The sequence below is a fragment of the Podarcis raffonei genome, chromosome 2 (genome assembly GCF_027172205.1).
Source record: "Podarcis raffonei isolate rPodRaf1 chromosome 2, rPodRaf1.pri, whole genome shotgun sequence".
NCBI lineage: Eukaryota > Metazoa > Chordata > Lepidosauria > Squamata > Lacertidae > Podarcis > Podarcis raffonei.
In genome coordinates, this window is record NC_070603.1 from 30790102 (window position 1) to 30814815 (window position 24714).

At 49.8% G+C, this 24714-nt stretch overlaps 1 protein-coding gene and 1 long non-coding RNA gene across 2 annotated transcripts; both read left to right on the forward strand.

The window, feature by feature from the left end:
* The first annotated feature begins 3111 nt into the window (after nt 1-3111).
* Nucleotides 3112-5570, forward strand: LOC128407333 (uncharacterized). The gene is made up of 2 exons (XR_008328771.1): nt 3112-3441; nt 5380-5570. It is a non-coding gene; the product is annotated as an uncharacterized LOC128407333 (long non-coding RNA).
* Nucleotides 5571-18454: 12884 nt separating this feature from the next.
* CBX8 (chromobox 8) lies at nt 18455-23652 on the forward strand. The gene is made up of 5 exons (XM_053375555.1): nt 18455-18823; nt 19421-19464; nt 19690-19755; nt 19887-19953; nt 20197-23652. Exons 1-5 carry the CDS (start codon nt 18755-18757, stop codon nt 21043-21045), a joined length of 1095 nt encoding a protein of 364 aa, XP_053231530.1. The 5' UTR covers nt 18455-18754; the 3' UTR covers nt 21046-23652.
* The last annotated feature ends 1062 nt before the right edge of the window (nt 23653-24714 follow it).

Genomic DNA, 24714 nt, shown 5'->3' on the forward strand with positions numbered 1-24714 from the left:
CTCTTTCAGGAATGCAAGAGGTTGGACTAAATGACCCTTGTGATCTCTTCCAACTCTGCAATTATTCCATTATTCTGTTATTCCAGGGGCAGTCACCCTCGCATCCCTGGAAGGATGAGCTTTCGGGGCACACCCCCCCCAACTCCCACCTCACCGTTCCTGAACCAGGACGGAGTTGACCCGGAAACCGGGTCCAGGATTCTCCCAGCTGATTCCTGATTATGGATCCTCTGAGAAACACCGATATTCGAAAGAAGGTCCTAATTGCACTGGAATTGAATCTGCCCCAGTGTGCAAAGGACTGGAAGCTAAGCGCCTTGCGGGAATTGCTTTGGATTTCTTCAGTTACTTCCCTGGAAATCACTTCTTGAAAATAATTGGAAAGTCGGTCCTTTCCTTTCCTCCTACAACCCAGAGACGAGAACACACACATACACACACACACAGAGAGAGAGAGCGTCAGAAAAAATCAATTATCTTTCTTCTGTCCTAGTTACAATTTTCTGAGGGCTTTTGTGAATTTCGAAGCTGAGGTGAACCGTCTCTTCTACGTCTTTGTCCCCCCTCGCCTCCCCGAAGCACACACAGCTCCACGCAGCACCAGGCTCCCTTTGTTGTGGCCTGGGCGATTTCCGAAGGCGAGTCAGAATCAAAAGTCTGCAGGAGATCAAAGTCCGCAACAGGCAGCGGAAGTTCGACCCGGGTCCAGGAAACGCCCGCTTGCCTTTGAAAGAATCCCTGGCACGTCGAGAAGTCGTTTTTCCTGGCTGCGTAGGCGACCTTTCAGGAAAGTCTCTCTCTCTCCACCCCCCCTCCCGCAGCCTCTTTCCAGTTAGCGAGTTCGGGCTTGCAGCTGTGCAGTGCGATCCCACGCGGGTCTGCTCAGAACGAAGCCCCATTGAGTTCAGCGGGCTGTGTGCAACGGTGGATTTGCGCAAGTCCAGCGGAGATCCGCATGTAATTTTCGCAGATTTCGCTGCCGCTACTTACACCCCATAATGTTCCGGAGGTGTCACCCGCCCCTCAGGAGGGTGTTTGCGGTCCGTGGAGGGGAGGGGGACCCTGTAAGGACTTGCAGGAGAGTAAGCACTTTCCACTAGTGAAAAGCCGGAACGAGAGGCCAGTTCCGCAGCCCAAAATGTCGTCACTTTATGCGAATACAAGATCACATTTGAGATCTACGCAACACTCACCAACCTGTTGTTGCTGCTGCTGCTGTTGTTGTTGTTGTTGTTGTTGAAGCAGCAGCAGCAGCAGCGGGACTTAAGAATTAATGATCAGAGGTTTTCTTAAAAACCTTATCGCTTTTTCTGATGTACCTACAGCGACATGCATAGTATTGAGAGGTTGCTAGAGAATGGAGTTAGGGACGCTCTTTAGAAGCGAATCCGGACCCCCACCCCCCACCCCAATGGCAAGAAGACAGTTCATTCAAAAACAGTAGACGGTGGTGGTTTTGCTTTTTGTTATTTCTCCTCCGGTCGGCACTTCCAGCTTAAACGCACAACGTGGCAAAAGATAGCGAAGTCTGTGGCACGTCAGAGCCTACTATCTTTGTGGATGGCACCAACTCAGGGGAGGGACTGTAGCTCAGTGGTAGAACGTCAACTTTGCATACAGAAGGTCCCAGGTTCAAGTCCCCGACATCTCTGAGGGATAGCTCAATTGGTAGAGCGTGAGACTCTTAATCTCAGGGTCGTTGGTTGGAGCCCCACTGCATTGCAGGGGGTTGGACTAGATGACCCTTGTGGTCTTTTCCAACTCTGCAAATCTGTGATCTCCAGATCGGGCCGGGAATGCCCCTGTCTGGAAAACCACTGCTGGCCAGCATAGAACCAGCAGGATCAATGGTCTGATTCAGGATACGGAAGCTTTCTGTGTTCCTAGTTAGCTGAGTTAGGCTGAAAGGCAGTGACTGCTCCAAGATTTTGCAGTGAGTTTTATGGTCTCAGTCCAGCACTGGCTGTGATGGGTCGGTTAAGGCTGCAATCTCTTCCACCCTAAGCATGCTTACTTCCAATGGAATTTATTCCCGTTGCGGCAAGGAAACGGTTAACCCGCGCGGTTCAAATCTCACTTTAGCCTTGCCCATAGGAGCCAACTCCTATGGTCCCTTGTCCCCCCAATGAAATATTTTAGGGGGCCGGTTCCCTCAAAAGTTATGGGGAATTCCCATTCAAATGCTGTTTGTGTGGCACATCATGTGATCGGTTATGTTGGGCAGGGCTTATCTGCCCCCCCAATATTTGATTCAAGTTGGCACCCCTGGCCTTGATCTCGCAACTGCAAGGGAATATGCTCCACTGAACGCAGCGGGGCTTACTTGTAAGTAAAGATATGAAGAGGATCCAGGTTGTGACCTGAGGCAAGCTACGTTTCCAGACTGGAGCATTATAAAAATCACATTCGTCTATTTTACAGGGTTGTTAGGAGATTATTGAGACCGGGTACAGGTGAGGCGCTTGAAGTTACCTAAGGAAGTGCCAAGTATTGGGGATGCGGCACAGCCCCACAGTCTGATGCACGCAAGTCAGGAAGGAACAGCGACTCCAGTCGAATTGGAATCCTTGCAGCCGACAGGAAGGCGAGAGCTCTGAGTTTGGCCTGGTCCGGCAGCATCCTTCGCCTGTTTGCTCCAAGGGCCGGTGGCAGGTCATGTGACTTCTGGCCTCTGCCAGTGCACGCAGTTCTAAGACCCAGCAGAAAGTCACAGGACACCCGACCCCTGTGCAAGCAACAACAACAACAACCAGGCCCCAGCTGGACGAGAGATGCCTCTTTTATAACTCATCACTTTCCCCACCCAGCATCGTTAAACTGTTCGCTGCTTGACCTTTTCCACTCTCTCCTTTCGTCCTTTCACTTTGTAAGTCTGCGTCTGTAATGGAAGCGAACTGCTTTCGGAGAGAGTACAGCAGTCTGGAAAGCGAGATTAAAATCACACACACACACACACACACACACACACAGAGAGAGAGAGAGAGAGAGGGTGGGGGGGTTCCAGCAGTTAGGAGGGAGACATGATCAAGGATGGTTAATATCTCCAGGAAAGTCCTCTTTTCTATGGAACATTATTGACTTGATTTCGGTAAAGATTCAACGCGTCTGTGTATTTGCAGTTGCGTGGAAAACTTTGTTAGTGCTCTGTCTACGTTTATGTTTGTTTTATTTATTATCTGTTATAGTTGCTGGAAAATTTATCTCTCTAGAAAGAGTGATTTCTGCCTGCTTTTCTGGTGCTTAGCTCTTTGCAGGAGAAGGCCAAGTCAGGGCCAGGTTCCTTTGCATGCCCAGAATCCAGCCCCTGTTCTTATTCTTATTCTTCTTAATAAAATTTGTATACCGCCTTTCATCCGTAGATCTCAAGGCGGTTCACCTATTTCTGCTCTCTACGAAGACCATTCGCCTTGCACTGATGCAGTTACGATATTGCAACGCCTGGTACGACTCTGTCCTCACTCCCCACCGCTTGCCGCATCTATGATTTTCCTTTCTGCGCCTGGCCCAGGGGCTGTTGTTGTTCCACATCTTCGGGGGTCTTTTTGGACGGAATCTGGAATCTGTATAGGATAGCAGACAGCCAGGCCTCAAATCCGTGCCACCACTTGGCTGCAGCCTGGAGGGGAGTATTGTACAGCGGGGTGAGGGAGAGTGGAATGGGAGAAGAAATAACCAGCCTGTCCCTATGACTATGCAGAAGGTATGCAGATCCCCTTGTTGTATTAACCAGAACCAGCGTCTACCTCTGAGCTTAGGAGGAAGCCGGGTTTCCCAAAGGCAGGACTTGTTGGTTTCGGTGAATATCAGTTTACCTATCTATATAAGCACTGGACGCCAGTAGCAGCCCTTTCCCACCTTCTCTGTGACATCATGGATTCGTCCACCCAGATTTAGTGAAACTTTTGATCAGCCTAACACAGTTTTGAATACCTCTCAAATGCAATACATTTCCCTCACCTCAAAGAACCCTGGGAACTGCAGTTTGCTAAGGTTGCTGGGAATTGTAGTTCTGTGAGGGCTTAGCTACAATGCCCAGGAATCTTTTGTGGTAGTGGGAATGTGCTTCAAATTGTGATGGTGTGTAGGCAGTCAGAGCCTAGCCTTGTGAGAAAGAGAAAAGGAATCGCTCTTGGTCCTTTCTCTCTCTCTCATTAGAAAGAAAAGCCCCAGGACCGGTTCAACGGCAGACAAAAGTGATTTTGTGGGAGGCAACGCGATGATCTGTGCCAAGCCTGGAACAGGTGGAGCAACCAGTTAACATGGGAGAAATGAACCACTTCCTTAGGCAGAGAAGGGTATGATTTTCTGAATCTCCCCTTGACCTTCCTCTGGGGAGAAGTGGTTCCAGACTTCCCTTAGTGCTCGAACCTGCTGTCAGAATCAGGATTTAACAGTATCCATGAAGCACAGAGGGAATTGTTATTGCAGAGCACACCCAACCCCCCTCCCTCTCTAAATGGCACCCGTGAGAAAGGGTGCCACCCTCGAGCATGTCCTGAGTTCCTTCCAAGAGCCGCTGAGGAACCTCACACAACATGCAAGACAAGTGAGACTAGCAGCCATTGTCAGGCTTGCCATTTCTCCTCCAATGTCCGGACTCCCGTGCCAATGATCAGCGACGTAACGTAGAAATCCAACAGATAATGCTTTCAGATATTCAGATGTAGCGACCGGATTGTGGGGGCGGGGTTATGACAGCCAGAACAGGTGGTTTGACTTCCAGGCACCTTTATTTTGTAGTGACAGGTCACTGGGGCTGTCCTAACACGATATGCAGAAGCTGCTCCCTTCCTACTCTGCGTCACTTAATCCTGAATATCGATGGTTACCAAGGCGGTTTGGGTAGGCTGTTAAAAAGATGTTGCTTAATGCGGACTAGTTACTTTGCAAGTCTTTCCCGAGTGTCCCCACCCCACCTCCCGCGTCTTGAGCCCCTGCCTTCCGCTTTCGAAGCAAGAAAGCGACTCCAACCAACCGTACGACCGTTGGTGGTTTCCTGCTTAACAGAAAGCTGGGGAGCGGATGCAGTTTTTTGAGGACGGGCGCAGCCCCAAAGCAGGCGGGGGGATAGATCTCAGACAGGCTTGGAAAGGGGGAGAAGGAAATCGGCTACAGCTGTGCTCTTCAGAGTGCTGACAGGAGTAAGAATGAAACACACACACTTCCGGCAGCAGTCTTGTGGTGACATCTTTCGCAGGTAAGAGCGCACAGCCCCGTCAGCGTCTGTACACGTCTCACTCTCTCTGCAAACCGTGGAACTTAGGCAGCATGACAGACTATATAAAAAAAAGTTGCAAAGTGGGCAGAGCGAAGGGTGAAATAACTATTTGCTCATAACCTCAAATCTCCCCCTCTCTCGCCCTTCTCTGTGCATATCAGCCTCCGGAGCGCTTGTTGTCGGAGAGAGGAAGCACCTGAAATCCACGGATCTCGTAAATATCGAGGGTGAAGAGAACAAAAAGCAGCTCTAGAAGTTCGGGAAGACTGGGGTTCACAAGCAAATTCAAACGGAGCGCGAGAACTTCAGGGCAAGATAATTAAAAGGGCCTGGATTAGGCGGGCTTTGTGGACTGTTTTGAGGTTGTTACTTGGTTTTAAATAAGGGAAGGTAGAGTCGTTTGCAGCTTCTGATCCTGGCACGCAAACAGAACAGGTGTGTTCACTACGATTCCATCCCCACCCCACCCCCGCTCCCCAAAACTCCCCTAGCTAAATGATAAGCGGGAGATGGAGGGCGCAGATCGTTTGTACAGAACACAATGCACGCATTTTAGATTAATTAAAATAGTATTGGTGGGTGAAGGGTTATATGGATTACGTTATGGTCGGAGATAACAGCTGTCCAGGTCTCTCTCCCTCCTCCCGTCCCAGTGCTGTGTGTTAACTGAGATTTGCCACTAGGAACGGTTCCTTCAAAGAGCAGCTGAATCCACGCCCCCCCCCCCGCCGCCGCCACCACCACCTTTTGCCTCCACAAGACCAAATAGGAAGCTGTTCGATTAGATTCCTCAGCCAGGTACAATATGGCGCAGTTATCTGTTGCCTTTGGAAGTGGAATGTTTCTTGCCTAGAAAGGAAGAGATGGGGTAGGTGGGAGTAATGTTTGTTCTGGCCTGCTTGGGATTGGGAAGTTTGTCTCCTTGCATTTATCAGTGCTAGGTGTGTGTCTGTAGGCAGATGATGCTTGATAAACTAGATTGTCTCTCCAACTTCCCCCAAGGACATGGGCGCGGTCAAGGGGGGGTTCAAGTAAAACAATGGCAATACTTAACTACGGTAACTGACCAATCACGCCGGTTCCGCCCCTCCTACAAAAGTCCTGACCCCCTAACAAAGTAGCCTTACAAAAATCCTGGCTACTCCCAGGCCCAAGGATTTCCATTGCAGGGTGTTTGCCCCACCCCGCGGCGAGAGATGGGCACGAGCATTTTCCTGCGTTTCTTTTAGCAAGAGACTGGGGCTCTTGATTTCACAGTCCAAGCCATATGCATTTGGGCTTTTGTATACACAAGACAGGGACATCGCACGAGCTTCTGCACGGAGCTATGGCCCTTCCCGCTGGTCAAGATAGTTTCACAGGATGGTTTCTCCCTTCTAATGCGCCCCATTTGACTGAAGGTTGGAGTCAGAGGACTCCAATTCAATTCGTATCCCCCAAAACAATGCAGATTAATTAATCCGGAGCAAAACCACGAGTGCTCTCTCACTCTCATCGCCATACACTGAAACACAGCGGCCAAGACACCCAGCTCTTTGTGACCCAAGTGTACGGCGCAGGAAACTCACTTCCCATGTCCCTGTAGTGATGAACATGCCCCTAACGCTGGGAAGCTCTAATACTGTAATATTAATCCATATTAGTGGAAAAAAACAACCTGAGGGCAGGGATGGCGTTTATTATAATCAGATAGCCAAATGCAGAATAAAAGACCGTGATCTAGTCAGGCACATTCCAAAGAAAGAAAGAAAGAAAGAAAGAAAGAAAGAAAGAAAGAAAGAAAGAAAGAAAGAAAGAAAGAAAGAAAGAGGCTCTAGCAACAACCACATCGAGTCCCAGTCGGCTGTCCTCAGCCAGCCAATGACCCGCGAGCTGCGCGCCTATTGGCGCAGCGCCTCGCTGGCGCAGACTCAGTGCTCGCCGCGGTCAGTTTCCTTGCGCGTCCGGCGCTGCCTCTGATCTGCTGCGGCCGCCGAGACTCTCTGGCTATGGTCGTTTCTGTGTGTCTTGGCTTCAAGGGAAGGTTCCCGTGGCCGAACAGCGGCGAGGACCGCAGCAGCTGCTTTGCAAGAAGGCGGCGAGGGGGGGAGAGAGAGGAGAAGGAAAGTAAATATATATTCTGGTTTTTCCCTGGCTTCTGTAACAGCAGCCCTAGCTGGGAACAGAAGAAATGCAAGCTTACGTCTTCAAGGAATGTTCACTAGCTGCTTTGCAGCTTCTTTTTCTCTCATCCCACAATTTATTTATTTTTGGGGGTGGGAGAAGAAGTGGGATTTAGTGAGGCAGCGCCTGTCTTTGAGAAATGAAGCTTTTTATCAGTTGTTGCCCAACATGTTAAATAGGACGGATGTGTTGTTGGCAACGTGGTTGTACATAGACATCCAGCGCGGTCAAGAGCTAGAATTTGGGGAGATTTGGGATTTAAACCCCTTTTCAGCAGTTAAACTTACTGGTGATCCTGGGGCAGTCAGTCACCATCTTTCAGACTGACTTACCTCGCAGGGTTGTTGTTAAAATGGAGGGAAGCATGCAGGCACTAGGCCCTGAGAAGCGACTGAATTGAAATGTAATAACAGAATAACAATATTTTCCTCTCTTTGAACACTTATGACACCCCGACCTTAAAACACGTGGACTTAAATGGACTGACTTAAATGCAAACCTCTATGCAGAACGCCTAAGCTGCAATCGTACTGTACTTGCGCGGGAACAATCCCCACGGAATCACTGGCACTTACTTCTGAGTAGGTGACTTATGGGTCGCTTCCAACAAAAAAAGTACCTAAGCAATTTACAAACAAGTTTAAAGACACCCCCCCCGCCGCCCAAAGGAGTTCTATATATAAAGCAATACACTTCCATAAAGCCCCTGGCAGTAGGGTCAATGTTCAGTCAGGTATGATGGGATTTGCAGTCAAGTAGCAGACTTTGCGTCGTTCATATAGCCGCCTGCAGGAACCTCTTCTTTCTGAGATGAGCCTAAAAGGAACTTCCATTGAAATCAGCGAAGATTCCCTTGCCACTAAATGTACAGAAGATTAAGCCAAGGGAGTTCACAATTGGCACATTCAATATTGAGTGACCGCGACCTCAGGTGATGACTTACAGCCACCACCTCATGTCAGTTGGGTCACAGTGCTTTTTAATGGCAGCTTCTTAAACACCCAACTATGAGTCAGCCGGGGAAATAGAGGGTTTTGCTCCCGCAGGTGTGTATCCCTCGCCCCCTCATCTTTATTCCCTCGATTGTGAGTTGATTCTGTTATCAGTAACCCGGGGCGGGTGCTGAGTGCTTTAGGATCCTTATCGCTTTCCTCTTATAACACGGATGTGTGATTTTACTTTGATATTTGCATTAAACAGATGAGTTGGAGAGATTTGAAGAGCGCCCTGTTTTTAATGGGACAGGCCATTTATGGCAAGACTCACTGCTGATTAGTATGATAGAAAAGCGATTTATGTTCCCAGGGAGTGTGACAAAGGCCCCATCTGCACTATAGATTTAAAACAGTATCCTGCCACATGTTGCCCCCCCCAATAATCCTGGGGACTGTAGTTAGTTAACACTGAACGTTGTTAGGAAGCCTCTGTTCCCTTCACAGTGGTACAATTCCCAGAATTCCCTGGCAAGAGGCTGCTAAACCATTCTGGGATCTGTAGCTCTGGAAGAGGAGAAGGTGCCTTCTGAAAATTCTCAGCACCCTTAGCGAACTACAGTTCCCAGGATTCTTGGAGGAAAGCCAAGACTGTGTAAAGTGGTCTGATGCGGCTTTAAATATACAGTGCAGATGGGGTCATAGAGAGAGAGAGAGGGAAGGAGAAGCCTCTTCTCCATGGTTTGAACTATAAACTATAGTCTGTTGCCCTCGGTACTTCGTTGGATTCCAGCTCCTGTAAGCCCCAGTCCGTATAGCCAGCGGTCAAGGACGAAGTGATTCGCAGTTAAGCAACATTTGGAAGAAGAGGAATTCCCCACCCTTGCTATAAAGGCAAAATCGATTTTTCAGGGCAACCCTGAGTTCAAAAGCTGAGCCTCTGAGATCTACAGAACTTACCCTCGATTCAGTTAATATAAGATGGGAGCTTTAGCCCTCGATCTTTATCCCGAAGTAAACCCCACAGGATCCAATAGGTCTAACTCCCATGGACCTGCGTGCAATACTGAAGCCCAAGCCTCCACATGAAACCAAGAGCTGTAAACAGGAGACTGGCAACTCGCAACAGGTCTGGATTCATTCCAGAATAACTACCATCCTTTGCTTCTACTGATAAAGGAGGTTTAGAATTTCGACAGAACAGGCGCACTGTATAAAGTGGTCTGATGGTGAAGTCAGCCTTCTTCTGACCAACCTGGTGCCCTCCAGATGTTTTGGACTACAATTCCCATGAGCCTCAGCTAGCACAGTTGCATATCTGATAGAGGAGTGGCCTGATGGAAGTGGCAGTCCGAAGGATGCGGAGGACACCCGCTGGGCGAACACTGAGATAAGGGGGAACCGGATTATGCAAATAAGCACTTCAGTAAATCCCAGGGGGTGAGGCCGGCACTCATTTTCCTTCCTGCTGGTGGTCATTGTCTCGCCTCTCCCCGCCGCCTCTTTCTGACTTCTCTGGTGAACTGGACGAGGCTTTTTAAAAAGGCCTTTAAGGGTTGCCCTCTGACTCTGGCGTAGGGTGCAGGGGGTCCCCTTGCCCCCAGGCTGCGGGGGAGGGTCTTGGTTGGCCGCAGCCCAGCCAGGGTCAGCCCTCGTTGACCTCCGTCCCCTCTCGCCCAAATTCCCCCCTTCCAGGTCCCCGCGGCCGGGGGTCTCCCTCCTTTCCGCTTCATTCTTCTCACACCACCCCTCAGCCCCGGGGCAGCCAAGCGCGTTGATGGGATTGAGCAGAAACCCGCTGGGTCCTGCCTTGGACGGGCCGCCCAGAGACAGCAGCCCCTGGCTCCGAGGCAACGCTGGCCTGCAGGGGAAGAAGGGCAGCTCTTCCAGGCCGCCACCTGCTCAAGCCGGCCGGCGCTGCCAAAAAATAAAAAAGTCCTGCTCAACTCAAGCGAGAACCCTCAGCACAGACTGGGCAGTCACAAGGGCGAGCGACGGGAAGGTCCGGCCGTCCTTCTTGCGCACCGCTCCTTTCGCGTCTGCTGGATGCTACTAAAGCAGGCTTGGTTACAAGAAGGGGCGTCCTTTGAAATGGATTGGACGGGTCCTGCTTCGTGGGGGCGGATGCTAAATACAGCCATGGGAGGTTCGGGTTCCTTGGTTCAGGGTCGTGACCTTCCCTCCGCTTCTTTTGAAGACCAAATGCACAACGCGCGGGCCTTGGCTCTGCTTTGGCCTTCCCGGCCAAGTGTTTTCAACAAATGGAGGACCCCATCGGGTTGGGCGGCTGGGTAGGTGGTGAACTCACTACGAAGCAAGGCAGTGTGGGTGTATGGGGAAATTTAGGGGCGAATCCTGATAAGCTAGGGTTTTTCTTGGAGGGAGGGGATTTAAGATTGCCCAGCTCGTTCCAGGAAAAGCCTGAAGGCGGTGTGAAAGGCAAAGGGGAGACAGCATTGTCTTTCTGCTCCACAAAATTACAATTTATTTATTTTTTTAAAAAGAGAAATATCATAGGATCTGATCTGTTTTAACAAAAATGGTTGCAAGTGGGATGCACATCTGTCCAATAGAACAAAGATTTCAGGAAAAGTAAAAATTTAAGAAATGTAAAATCTCCAGTAACTGAAGAAAAACGAATATTCGGACTGGGATTAAGAATCCCAAGGGCAGGCCAGGGAATGTTTGCTGGGGACATCTCAGTTCTTCAGCAGGGAGAAATTTGCTGACCCCTGTCCACATCCCCCGATCCCAGCTAAGGGCGCTGCTATCTTATGTTACCCTCTCGGTTTGGTACACTGTGCTCAGACTAGCTTCCTTCCTACCCACCCTAAAAAAAACCTGGGCGTTTGGGTGTCATCAGCACCACGCACTAGCCAACCGAGCTATCCAGGACAATAGCTCTCCCCCGTTGTTGTTCCTCAGACTTATTGCCACCAGCAGCGGAGTCAGAACTTAGCTATCGTGCCTAGTAGCTATTGATAGCCTTACCCTGAATGGCTTGGCCTGGCTTTCCTCTTTAAAGCCGCCCGAGTTGGTGGCCAGCGCTACATCCCGTTGCAGCGAGTTCCACCGGCAATAGAGACACTAATTATGTGGATAATGATAATGATCATCCTCATCAGATGAGAGTGCCTGTAACTGGCCAGGGTGATGGTTTTCCCCAGACCCAAGCCCTTGCAAAGGCATCTGTGCGTAGCATTTGGTGTTTGGTTCCTCTCCCACTCTCCCAGAGGGGTGACGCAGGCTGAAGGGACACGGGTGCGGGGCAGGGGGCACCTTTGCCCCTGGCAGGAAGCTGCGACTGCCTTGTCCACGTGTCGCCTCCCTGTCACTTGCAAAACAGCCCCGCCCCCTCCCCTCTGCCTCACTCGCAGAGACAGAACGGCTGACAGGAGGAGAGACGCGCGCCGTATTTATTGGGTTAGTCGCGCCCTTTGCCCCCATAAACCACACACCAAAGCACTCACTCGCGACCCCATCCCTCTACGCCAGAGGTAACCAACGCGGTGCCCTCCAGACGGTGTTGGACTAACAGCCACCAACAGCCTCAAGCAAAATAGTTAATGGTGTGAGGGATGATGAGAGTTGTAGCTCAACAACTTCTGGCGCCAACCACCCTGACTAGTGGACAGCTCATTTGGTTAGACCGTGGTGCTGACAGTGCCAAGGTTGCAGGTTCGATTCCGTATGGGGCAACCGCATATTCCTAGATGATCTTCAGGGTCCCTCTCAAGTCTACAGTTCTATGATTCTATGATAGTCTTGCTCTACACTTACTGCTAACCTGACATCATCTCCTACAAGCAAGACTCCTTGCGCTGCCACGATTCAGTTCTGTTCACCTCCTGGTGATTTCCCGTCCATAGTAACTGCTACCCTGACCCCACGCTCACATCAAGAACATTCACAACATCCCTCGATCCATTAGCATGTTGTGAGAGGGGACTCCAGCAGCCCTTAGGGCTCATGATGGGACAGGACAGTTTGGTGGTCAAAAATCGGGATAAAATTGACATCCGTCAGCGCTTTTATGCTGCAAGGATTCCTCTCGCGTCTCACCCACATCCATTCAAGCTGCACAGATGCACATCAAGAGTCCAGAGGAAAAAAGCAAAACGCAAAAGGGACACAGCTGTCTAAATACACGGAGGCGCCCATAGACTCTTGCAAGGTGCACTCCTGAGCATCAAGCGAAAGGTGAGATCCTAGCTTTACACAATTCCTCGAAGTCCATGTTCATTGCACCCGCTGAGTCTTACTTTCCAGATGGCACGTTGAAGATTGGGCTGCACATACTTACCTGGAAGACCCTTTCTTTGCAATGAGAGATTGTCCTGGTGTTCGTATGAATGAGCGCTGCAGAACCGTGGCACGTGCCCTGCGCCCACACACAAATGCACACAGGCCACAAAGCGCAACAAAGGCACGCCTCTGCACATACATGCTCCGCTCGCTCACTTATTTAATACGGAGTACTTTTGACACAGAGGCACAGGCGGAGAAAGACACGCCTCACTCTCTGCACACCTTCATTTCAACACCCGCGCACTCACCACCGAGCTTTTTCGAAGCTATTGGACGGCCTCTATGGACACAACGGGGAAATGGGTTTCAAATGCGGAGGTAATGCGCAAAGGGGCGGGGCGGAACTGGCTGGGTCAGCCAAGTGATGTAGAAAAAAGGAAGGTGCTTCTGTCTACTCGAGGAACATCAGGAGCTGCCTTCAGTCTAGTCAGTTCACTGATCCGTCTACCTCAATATTGCTTACACGGGCTAGCAGCCAGCGGATCTCCAGGATTTCAGGCAGGGAGGGAGTCGTTCCCAGCCCTACCCAGAGATGACTGAACTTGGCACCTTCCGCATGAAAAGCAGATACTCTTTCATTGAGCTGTGATCCTTTACCAATTTGCAAAAGAATAAAAGAGAGTTAGATTGACTCGATCGTCTTTCTGGAGCCTGCATTCAGGTCCACCTCGGCTTAAAGTTTATATTGATTTCGTGGTATGTAGAAACGGACCATGCCACCTAAAGCTCAGCAATAATTACTTCTTTATTTTATTTTTTAAATTTTTGTCCTCCTGCTTGCTGTGAGGTCATGTGCGTAAACTCTGCAGTTACACGCCCCCTCTCGGGTTGATTTCGGAAAAAACCATCACCAACAACAAAAATCCCGACTGCTTGGGAAATGGCACCGTGTGTCGTCCCTGCTGCGTGAGTGTTGCGCGCATTTCGCCCAGCGACGCCGGAACCGCTTCTTCTCTACTCGCACCGACCAGTAAATCTCGGGCGCAGTGTCGCAATCTCGGGCTCAGCCCTCTCGCAATCTCTTCGGCTCGCTTCGCGCCTCCGCGACGCCCCCCGCTGGTTCTCCCGGGCCACGCGAGCACGCGCGAGACGCCACCTGACTCGGGCATTCCCTCCAATCGCCGCGCAGGCGCGCCAGGATCCGAGCACCACAGGCTTGTCACTGCATATGTGTGTGTGTGTGTGCGTGCACGCTGTTTGCACGCTGCGCGCTCCTTACTGCATCGTCTATATAGTATATCTATATCAGAATGCGCACTGTTGGTTCGTTCCTCCCTGCTGTCCGCCTCCAGGCTGTTTCAGATACAGCCTCGGTATGAATATGGTGATCTGTATCCCCAGGCTGCCGAATGAGATTTTTGGGAAGCGGAGTGGGGGGGGGTGAGGGATCGCCAGGCAGCCAGCCAGCTAGCCAGCCAGCCTTGGGGAGATCCCCATTTGGAACGCAGAACAGGCCCCTCCTCCTCTTATTTCCAGCCCTTTGGCCGAGGCATCCCCGGGCAGTTCTCTTCCCGGTCCGTCTCCTCCTCCTCCTCCACCCGCCTCTCTCTCTCTCTCTCTCCATATCGCACTGCAAATACAGCTCTAATGGGGAAAACATCGCCTTAGCTGCTCTCCCGCACACCCCGCCCAACGCTGCGGTCTCCTAATGCTCTCCTGGTCCCCGATTTCAGCTCCGAGCCCGCCGAGACAAAAGCCACGCGTCGTGGCGCGCGCGGGGGGCGGAAACAGGTGTTTGGCAGCCCCTGTTCTATTAAATAAACACGCGCACACAAAGAGAGAGCCCGGGAGGGAGGGGAGCCGAGGCTGTGCGTGCGTGCGTGCGTGTGTGTGTGTGTAGGGGAAGGCGAGCCGGGGAGAAGGGGGAGCTAATTTATCACGCTGCTAACGATCCTAAATGGAACTGCTGGCATTTTTTTCTTCATAAAATCGCAATGCTAGACCGTTTTATTTCCACTTTCACACAGGCGCACGCACTCGCTCCAAGACAGTCAAAATTGCAGCCAGATGGAGGGAGCCAAGGTGGAAGAGAAAGCCTTTACCTTATTTCTCCAAGCGGAGGCGCGCGGACATTGGGGAAGCTCAGATGTCCCAGCAAGGCGATTGGAAACGGAACAGGCATTTCGCACCGGAGCCTACAAGCTATTCTAGTCTGTACTGTGCTTTTTTTGGGGAGGGGAGCAGGTAGAGGTGTGAGGGACAGACGGTGAAAACCCAACGGGGTGCGTGGAATAGACACGGGGGTTACTGCAGAGGTGGCCTGTTACTATATTGTTTATCCCAGTGGCAATAAGAAAACAGAGAGTGAGGAGATGGTTATGCGAGGCAAACCTCACCCTTCCTCTAAACTTTATACTGCTAAATTCAAGTTTTGTAATATAATTCTGATCCCAACGCCAAAGCTGTTTCGTTTTTGGAAATAAACCTGCCCTAAAAACCCTGTTCCCAGATTATTCAGAAACATGTTGAATATTGCTGCCTTTGTTAGTCAAGTTTACCATTCAGAGGAATCCCTCCAACGCAGAGATTGATTGATTGATTGATGACTGCTGAAGCCAAAAAGGCCAATACGTCAGATCGTGGAGATAAATGCTGGGTTTCAGCTAGAATGGAAAGCACCGCACACCCTTGGCATTGATATCACGAGCGTACCTAACTAAGGGATCTTACTGTCGCTGATTTATTTTGCTCAAGCACTGTGCTAGGAGCTGCACAAAACTCTTTACTTTTAAATATATATATATATATTATGAATATCCCCTCCGCCCCTGGTCGTGGCAAATAGCACCAAAATGCGTCTTAAGTTTTGAACCATACCACTCTTCGGGTCGAGTCCATCCTTTCTGTTCAGATCACGTCGGAACAGAGAAGGAAAAGTGGTTCCTTCCTCCCCGGTTTCTGAAACCCGGCGGGGGATGACTCCCAGCCTATCTGCCTTCCCTCTCCGCGCAGCGCCTGAACTTCTTGAGTCCCTTCAAATCGTCTGAAAAGTAAACACAGTTAACTGGAGTAAAGAGGCAGTAAAGTCACTGAGGGATGAAACGCAGAGAAATAGTATCTTAAAACAAATAGCTGCAGTCTTAAAGAGCCATTAGTGATTTAAAGGGGATGGAGGGCGGGGAAGGCGGCTTAAGGGGGGAAACTTGCAGGATGGTTCAGCAAGAGGAGTCCGACCACGCGGGGAGGGGAGGTCGAAGTGGAGAGAAACGCCTTGATCGCTCAACACACACGGGGCCACTTTGTCTACAAACCCCCAGACACTTGTGACACCCCTTGTGGGACGCGACAAACGCCTCATCATCTCTTCTCCCACAGCCGCCCTTACGTTTTATTATTTTATTTTATTTATTATTATTATTTTCTCTCTCTCTCTTTCTCTCCTGCTGGAGCAAACTTGCGAAAAGCTAAGCCCAGAGGTACTTGGCGCGAGGAAACCGGAGCCTCGTATTATAGGCTCTTGAGGTCGGCTTTATTTTCACTACCCAAACTGTTGGAAAGTATTTAAACTTAAGCAGAAACAGCTGTATTGCTGGCACCGCTCGTTCTTGCTGCGAAGAAAGACTTTGTAGTCCACGGCTGGCTTCTTTAAAAAGGAGAAAAGTTTTGGCTGCTATTGTCCGATGAGGTGATTTTTTTATTTTATTTTTATTTTACGTAATTTGTAAATAACCTCGTGTAGTCGTCTCCCCGCGCCAGTGTTATATGCTTTATTAACCCATAATACAATATATAATATGACTGTCTCATAGGTTTATATTTAATACCTCCATCTAAACCATCCATCCTTGGGGAAGCAGCTATATCGTGGTTAACTATCTGGGTATCTTTTTTTAAACTCCCAACTAGGTACTCTATTGATCTGAACTATGATACATTTATATTGACTTTTGGTCCTTTGTTATACCCTATCAGCACAAGCACAGCGAATCGTCTGAAACAGAAAATCTGTATACAGTACTGAATAGTAAGTAAGTCTGTCTGTCCCTGTGGAGTGAGTTTTGTTGTTGTTGTTTTTTGCTCCAGACTTCAAGCAGTTGGACAGAAATAGTTTATCTTGAAGCCTGATTTGGGGATCACGTCAAAATTATCCGGCATAACTGACTTCTGGATGGGGCGCGGGTCTTCAAAAGCCATCCAGCCAAAAACTCCCTCCTTGTCTGTCCGTCATTCCCGGAGTTCACAGGAAACGTTTTGTTGGTAAAGTCACACTGATGTCAAAGAAGTCTACTTAGGATCGCAGCTTCGCAGGTTTCTTTCGCTCCGATCCCACACGTGCTTAACTCTGAAGTGGGGAGTCATGGATGTCCGTGGAACTTACCGCCAAGTAAGGAGGCAAAGTTAGGATCTCCTGTTTAACTTTATTACCGCTCAGATCCCTCCCCACCTAGGACGGAAAGGTCAATAAAGATCGGTAATAAGTAACAGAGACTCTTTCTCCGCCGCGCAAATCGCGCGTTTATGGTTTTTCTATCGCATATTTCCGCATCCCTCTCACACACGTGCACAACCCCCGTCCCCGTATCTGTCTGCATGTGTCATGCTGCAAATATGCCTTAAGTCAAAGTTCAACCGAGTTTTGCTCAATATGTTGCCATAAAACGGAACGGCTGCTGCGTTTCAACTTTTCTACGCAGCAGAACTCCAGAGGAAGGAGAACGCTTTGCTCGTGGAAAAGCGCAGGAGCCCCCCTGGTTTCGGCAGAGGTGGACGAGGGAGCGGAGGGAGGCTTTTCCTTGGCGACCGAGGGCTGCCTAGGAAAGCGACCCGGCTCTGTGTGTCTGGCTCTTGGGAAGGAAAGAGGTCCAGTCCCAGGAGCAGCAGTCCTCCTCTTCCTCCGGTGCCACCGAAAAAGAGATGGGGGGCTCGCTTGCTGAGTCGACTTTTTCAGCCCATTGTGTGCATTTGAGTGCTATCCCCCCCTTTCTTTTCCAAATCCCTTTCTCTGCACAAACGTCGCTGCTGCTGCTGCTGCTCAGGAAATGCAGCGTCTGCTTGAGCTGGGTGCAGGAAGGCAGAGCGCTGGCTGGCGGCTTCGGTGGTGGTACCTAACCCATTCTGGTCCCGCCTTCTGCTCCCGCTATTAAAAGGCACTTTACGCGGTGGGAGGAAGGAGAGGCGGGCGTGTGTGGGGGGGTGAAGGATAGGCTAAATTATTTCATTTATTTTTGCAATGCGCGCCACACTCGCCACCAAACCGTCCTTGCCTAGAGGATCGAGAACGCCATCGATTTCCCAAACCTATCCACTACCCCAAGCCGAGGAAACTTGGCATCCCCATTCACCCGGCGTGGACACCCTCCTTTATTATTCTACCAACACGCCTGATCTTCGGATAGGGAGGGGGTTCTCTGCAAGGCTTAGGGAGGCGGCGTCGTCGTTTATTTTGTAAATAAGTCGTTTAAAGCACACACACAATAAAACCGTTATGGTATCATCGGCTTCTAGAAATGCCACTGAATTTATTCCACCCTCCTTCCCACCCCCACCCCGCATCCTCGCCTCTACCCCCACCCCCCTACCCCACGGTGAATAGGGAGATCATCAGGCCGTGGGCCCCAGTGCCTTGGCAAGCTGCAGCGAGTCCAGGCTGCAGCGTCTCTCTGCGAAAGGGGGAAGGGGGGTGGCTGGGGAGGGCTGCCTAGATGTGCACCCCTCCCCCCCACCCCGGTCTCCAGAACCAGACAGCTGAGGATCCCCTCCTCCCTCCCCCCTCTGGAGAGCCCCCTCCCTGCTCTCCTCCTCCTCCTCCTCCTTGGGACGCAGCCTGCCCGCCCTCTCCTGCCTCCCTGCTCCTTGGGCGCCGCCCCCTTGCGATTGAAACGCGGCTCACGTCGCAGGGAGGCGGGCGCCGCGCGGCCGGGGGAAGAGCCGGGCCCAGGCCGAGCGGAGGAGCTCCGGCAGCGGCGGCGGCCTCCCTCTCTCCTCTGCTCTCCCTCCACCGCCGCGGCTGCTCCGAGGGAGCGAGCGCGCACGCAGCCAGGCAGCCAGGCTCCGCCAGCAACAAGTGCGGAGGCAGGCGAGGGAGGGCGAAGGCTGACGTCAGCGAGCGGAGTATTATGGTCTGGGCTGGGCTGGCCGCCGCTGCTGCCGCCGCCGCCGCCGCTGCTTTCCTGCTGCCCGCGGCCGAGTAAACATGGAGCTCTCCGCCGTCGGCGAGAGGGTGTTCGCGGCCGAGGCCTTGCTCAAGAGACGCATCCGCAAAGTAGGTGCCCTCGCGCGCACGGGAAGCGCCCGTCGGGGCTTTGTGCGCGCCGCCCCCGGGCCCGCAGGCCCCGCGCGAGGCCGCAGGCAGGCAGGCAGGCAGGCGGGCGAGCGGCGCTGGCCCGGCTGCTCCCCCCTGCCTTCTCCTTCTGATGCAGCAGCAGCAGCAGCACTCCGGAGCCCCGCCGCTTCCTCCGGGCTGCTGCTCGCGTTGCGCACGGTGCCAGCGCCACCGCCATCGAAAGCGGCTCCTGCGCCTCCTTCCTTTGCATGCATGCACCGTTCGGGCTGCTGCACGGATCTTTCGCTGCACGCATTCGCTGCATGCATGTTTGATCACGTTTTTTGCAGCACGCCCCCTTTTTCATGTATGGATTTCTCTCTCGCCCTTGCCGCTTGTATGTGCATTTTTGTGGCACGCTTTTGGCCACATACACATACACACTGCACACACCCATACGCCTGACACATGCTTTTGAGTGCACCTTTGGTTTTTATTACAAGCATGGTTTTGAGCGTTGTATTGCATTCTTCTGGACCGCCCCCCTCCTTTTCCTGAAATGCATGCTAATTTGTCTTCTCCTCTTGACATCTGCAGGGTCGTATGGAATATCTTGTGAAATGGAAGGGCTGGTCTCAGAAGTAAGTAACTGTCAAAGGCAGTCCTTGAAGCGGAATGTGTATTTAGGATGGTGTTGGCCTTGTTTTATTTTGCAGTAAAATTGAATATAGTGTTTTAATGGAAAGAGGGATGGACTGGACGATCTTTTAAGTTACCATGCACTCGTTCTGTTCTGGAAAATAAGAACGCATTAAAGAAGCAACCCTTCACACCACCTCATTTTGTTTTCCTTCTCCTTTGGCTAGATACAGCACCTGGGAACCTGAGGAAAATATTCTAGATGCGCGTCTGCTTGCAGCTTTTGAGGAAAGGTATGCTCTTTAGGCAGGGGGAATTACTTTTCACCCATATCACTGTGTTTTGGAGCAGTGCTAATCTGATGCTATGATCTTCTGTTTTTTTTTAAAAAAATCCTTTTTTTCTTTTAAAAAACCTCATTTAGGGAAAGAGAAATGGAACTTTATGGTCCTAAGAAACGAGGCCCCAAACCCAAAACGTTTTTGCTAAAGGTAAGAGGAAGTGTACAGGATAAAGAGAGAGGTGTCTTCTGGCAAATGACTACTTGTAACAGAAATCACATCAAAAAGCAGCATTGCTAATGAGGGATGATTCCATTGCTGTGTTTATATCTATATGTGCGCCAGAGGGAAAAACAAACACTGTGATAGCCTTATAAGCTAAATTTATGAAGCTGCTGTGGCAAAGCATTAGATCAATCCAGTTCCTTTTTATCTGTTCTGTTCTGTTTGCAGGCCCAGGCAAAAGCCAAAGCTAAGACATATGAATTCCGTAGCGACTCTGCTAGGGGGATCCGGGTGCCGTACCCAGGGAGGTCTCCCCAGGAGATGGGCTCTACTTCCCGTGCGAGGGAAGGACTGAGGCAAATCCCCTTGCCCCCTCAAAGCACCTCCGCCACTGCTACCACCAACACCTCCCGAGTGGAGACCATCCAGGAAAACAGGATTGGGGCAGAGGAAGACCGGTCTGAAGCAGCCTTTAAAAAGCGAGGCCCCAAGCCCAGGAAAGAGCTCTACAAAGACCTGCCTGAATCAGCTGACGTGGCCTGCAAGCGGAAATCAGTGGAGCCAGGGGACAAGGCCGTGGTCGATTACCTAAAGGCCAGAAAACTGGAAGAGGCAGCTAACCCGGGCACAGCCAAATTCAGTTCAGGACACAGTGTGATCCAGTTAGCTCGGAGAAGGGAGCCTGAGTTACCCAGTGCTGTCTCCAGCCCCAGAGCAGAAGCTGGCATTAAGCTGTGTGCACCTGAGGCCTATCCCCCCAGGCTAACAAAGCACAGGGCAGATTTTCTGGATCCGAAAGGGCAAAGTAGTTTGGACTTGGGCGCCCCTAAGATCTTGCACAGCTCTGCGAGCCAAGGCGGCTTATACCGAGATGGTATAGGGACCCAGGCTGGCAGGCCTTCTCTCATTGCCCGCATCCCTGTCTCCAGGATCCTTGGTGACCCGGAAGAGGAAGCTTGGAGCCCATCTCTCAACAACTTGGAGAAAGTGGTAGTGACTGATGTGACGTCTAATTTCTTGACAGTTACCATTAAGGAGAGCAGCACAGACCAAGGGTTCTTCAAGGAAAAGCGATGAATTCCCTTTGAGAAGAGGAGGCATCTAAAGGGTTTGGGGTAGAGGTTGTTGTCTGGTTCTGGATTTTTGGTTTATTGGACAGGATTGGGGGAGGGGGAGGGGGGAAACACCTGTCCTTAACTCATTCATTTAGTCCCTCACCACCAATTTCAATTTTGGTTGGAAAAATTATCTCTAGAGTTATATTTTCTATTAGATGTAAATATGTTATTTAAAGAAAAATACATATATATATCTATATACATATATATTTCAACTCTAAGTTGTTGGTTTTTTATTTAAGGCTCTTGGAGAAGGACAGTAAAAAAAACAGAACTGATGTATGTCTTACTTCAGTTGCAAGAGCAGGTGTAGATAGTGAATGACCTTATTAGCTAATTATAACATATTGATTTCATTTTTTCTGGTTTGTTTGTTTTCCTTTTTTTACCCTGTCCCTTCCCCCAAAGAAGATGAGGGCAAATAGGGGGTATTATATTCACCTGGGGGGACGAAAAAGGTCTCCAGTTTCTTGATTGTTATATTATAAGGTGTTGCTTTGTACAATCAAGTGTGCTGTATACACAACTGTTCTAGCTGGGCAGCTGAAGTGAGCACTTGACTTTACAGTATTGTCTTTCATATGTTTTGCTCCAGTTTTTTTTTGTTTTTTTAAAAGTTGTTGCTATAAAATGTGTCAATTAAAAAAACAAAAAACCGAAAGATGTTTTAGCAAAGAAGTATTAACTTGAATGACCTTTTCTTGCAAGGGAAAAGGGGCTTTGTATGTTTCAAGATTCCGAAAAAGTGTAGCTGCTGTCATGCACTTTAAAATGACTTGTGGGGAGAAGGGGGTGGGGAGAAGTAACTGAGCTGATAGCTTAGCTTAACTTAACTTGTTCTGGTCTTTCTTTCTTTCTTTCTTTCTTTCTTTCTTTCTTTCTTTCTTTCTTTCTTTCTTTCTTTCGTCCTTCCCTAGTCACTCCAAAAAAAGAAAAATCTGTTTACATTCCTTACATGCCAGAAAAGTTGGGGAGGAAAGTATCTCACTGCTCATATTTTAGGCGATCCTGCTGTTACATTGAAAGTAAACCTCCTCTCTCTCCCCCCCCCCCAACTTCCCCACAATTGGCCTTCTTCCCTGGTTGTTGGATGGGTCTTTAAAAAGGTGTGTTAGGGAAGATCTTTATCTTTCTCAGAAATGTTAAGCCTCCATTATAGAGGCTGAGAAAGCAGCTCCTCTTTAAAAGACACTTAATTAGGGGCACAGGATCAGTTACAAAGCAAGCTGCCTGTTTATATGTGGCTTTCTTTCTCATGTACTTTCTGGGAAGAAGTATATTCTGCTCCACCCCCCCTTACCCCCAGTCCCACACGAGATTCTTCTTCTTTCTGTGATCAACAGTCAAATAGTTATTTTCACCTGCCAGTTTTATGCTGAACATAAACCCCTTTTTCCTGCTCCCTTGCATAAAGCACTCTTGACATTTGAAGATTTGTAAAATGCGTTGCTATATTCAGCTCCCTCCAGTTGTTGTTTTTCCCCGGGAATGCAAATTTGTTTCCTAACCCTGCGTTAGACCCTCCCACATTAAGAGGGGATGTGTGCAGAATGGGAGGCTGGCTTTGCTCTCGTTTGTGTTTAGCAGGTGTTGTGGTGTCCCAATAGATATTGATTTAAGCATCTCTTCTTGGTTCAAAAAGCACAAATCTGTCTAGCAGTCTCTAAGGGCCTGGCGGGGGGGGGGTGAGTAGCCTTCTCTGTCTTTTCTCTGAATGGCCTACTTGCTGGAACCTTTTAAAGCATGCTCTAATTTGGGGACGGCGCTGGGGATGAAAGCACATGTGGCATAATGAGACATGGGGAGGATGAAGGTTGGGTGTAAGAAGGAAGCACAAGGAGGGCTGTTTTCCTTCCCTGCTTTCAACTAGAAATGTCTTGCTTCTTCACCCACCTTCTTGCTTCTGTTCATTATTTTGGAGGTTTCTTCCAACGAAACAAATGTGGGGATTTTCGTTGGGACTGTACCGAGGGAAGTAAGTCAGGTTCTTGTTTTCTGTCCCCTCCTTTCTAAAATGAAGCCAATATTTCAAACTCAGCTCAAAAAATTCATGAAACAAACTACAGATGCGTTCAGTTCTCCTACATGGGGTGGGTGGGGAATATGTATGTCAGCTTTTTGTATGTTGACAAAGGTTTCCGTAGTCCTGCTACAGAGGCTGGAAGGTTTGGGGTTGGGGAAAGGGTAGTGGCCAGGAGGAATGCCTCTTGGGTTGAAAATAGATCACAAATGCGGTCCCTACCTCCTCAGGTGTCAAAGGTGGCTCTGTGCCACTGACGGACGTGTGTCTCTCGACGCACGCCCATGGGTATATAAAAGCTAAACATACATGTGGGTGTATATGTGTATGTACATAGTTACATATATTGAATGTATGTGCGTGTGAGTTATTTAATTCTCTTTGTAAAAAAAAAAGGAAAAGAAAACACAAAACCTATAATCATGGATCTGGCCTAACAAGTCTCAGAAGTGAAGCTTAAGTAGGTGTCTTCGGCCAGTGTTGAATGTCTAATACAGTACCTGCTTTTTATGTGAACTGAAATATATATACGACTTTGTAAATAGAGACTTGGCTTTGTTTTGTTTGTTGCTCTGTGGAGTGCAAGAGAAATGCAACCCCCCCATTTGCAATACAGAGGGTTGCTGGCAGTGTGTTTCCCTGCTGGAAAGGCTTGTGGCTGGGCTGGGGGGGGGGAGGCGGGGAGGCGACTGGCCACTTTTGCTGACTCAGCAGTGCTTCTGCTGCAGTAACCAGAGGGGGCTGTGCTGGGTACCATTTCCTGAGTGAGATCTTTCAGTCAAGGGGAAAAGATGCTGCCTGTGACTATCTTTGTTGGAACACATCTCTCAAGGGGGGCGGGGGTAGCTTAAGAAGACATTTAAGCCCTGGAAGAGACCTAGATCTCCATAGGTAGACTGAACTATAGCCCAGCCAGATGATAAAATTTATTACCAGCCTAGAAAGGGAACTGGGCTAGGAATTTCTGCCAGTGGTTTGCTTTGGTCTCTCTGCTTATACCGGCCTGTTTTTTTTTAACTCCCATCCTGTTGACACATTATTTCCAGTCTAAGACCTCTCTGCCACTCATTCCAACAGTGATCTGAATATACCGGAGGTTAAAAACGAGAGTAGAACCCTATTATTTTTATTTGTTGCTTAGCTGGTACTCACCAAGCAGTGGAAGCTACATGGGTGAACGCTGAAAGGCAGGGGTCCATCTCGGACTTTCACCCTCGCAGGTTCCTAAGCGGTTCTCCTGGGTTTCTAAGTAGAGCGGGGCCAAGAGAGAGAGAGAGAGAGAAAGAGAGAGAAAGAGAGAGAGAGAGAGAGTGTCTGTGTGCTCGCGCGTGCGCATTATTGCATCCAACAGAATCGCGAGGTTCATTCGCGTTCCCACTGACTTCAATGGTAGGAAATGCTCACACGATGCAAGTTTTCCTCTTAGCCAAGTCATCAATGGGATCACACACCAAGTAATGCTCTAAACTGAGCAAATGCGAAGTAAACGGGAAGAAGGAAAGCCCTATCTTAACCTTTAGAGGAGCAGTCTCTGCATCGCCAGTCTGGAGAGCTTGAGGTAAAGTACGAACCAAGAGTAGGAAAAGCACCCCCGCCTCAGATTTTAAA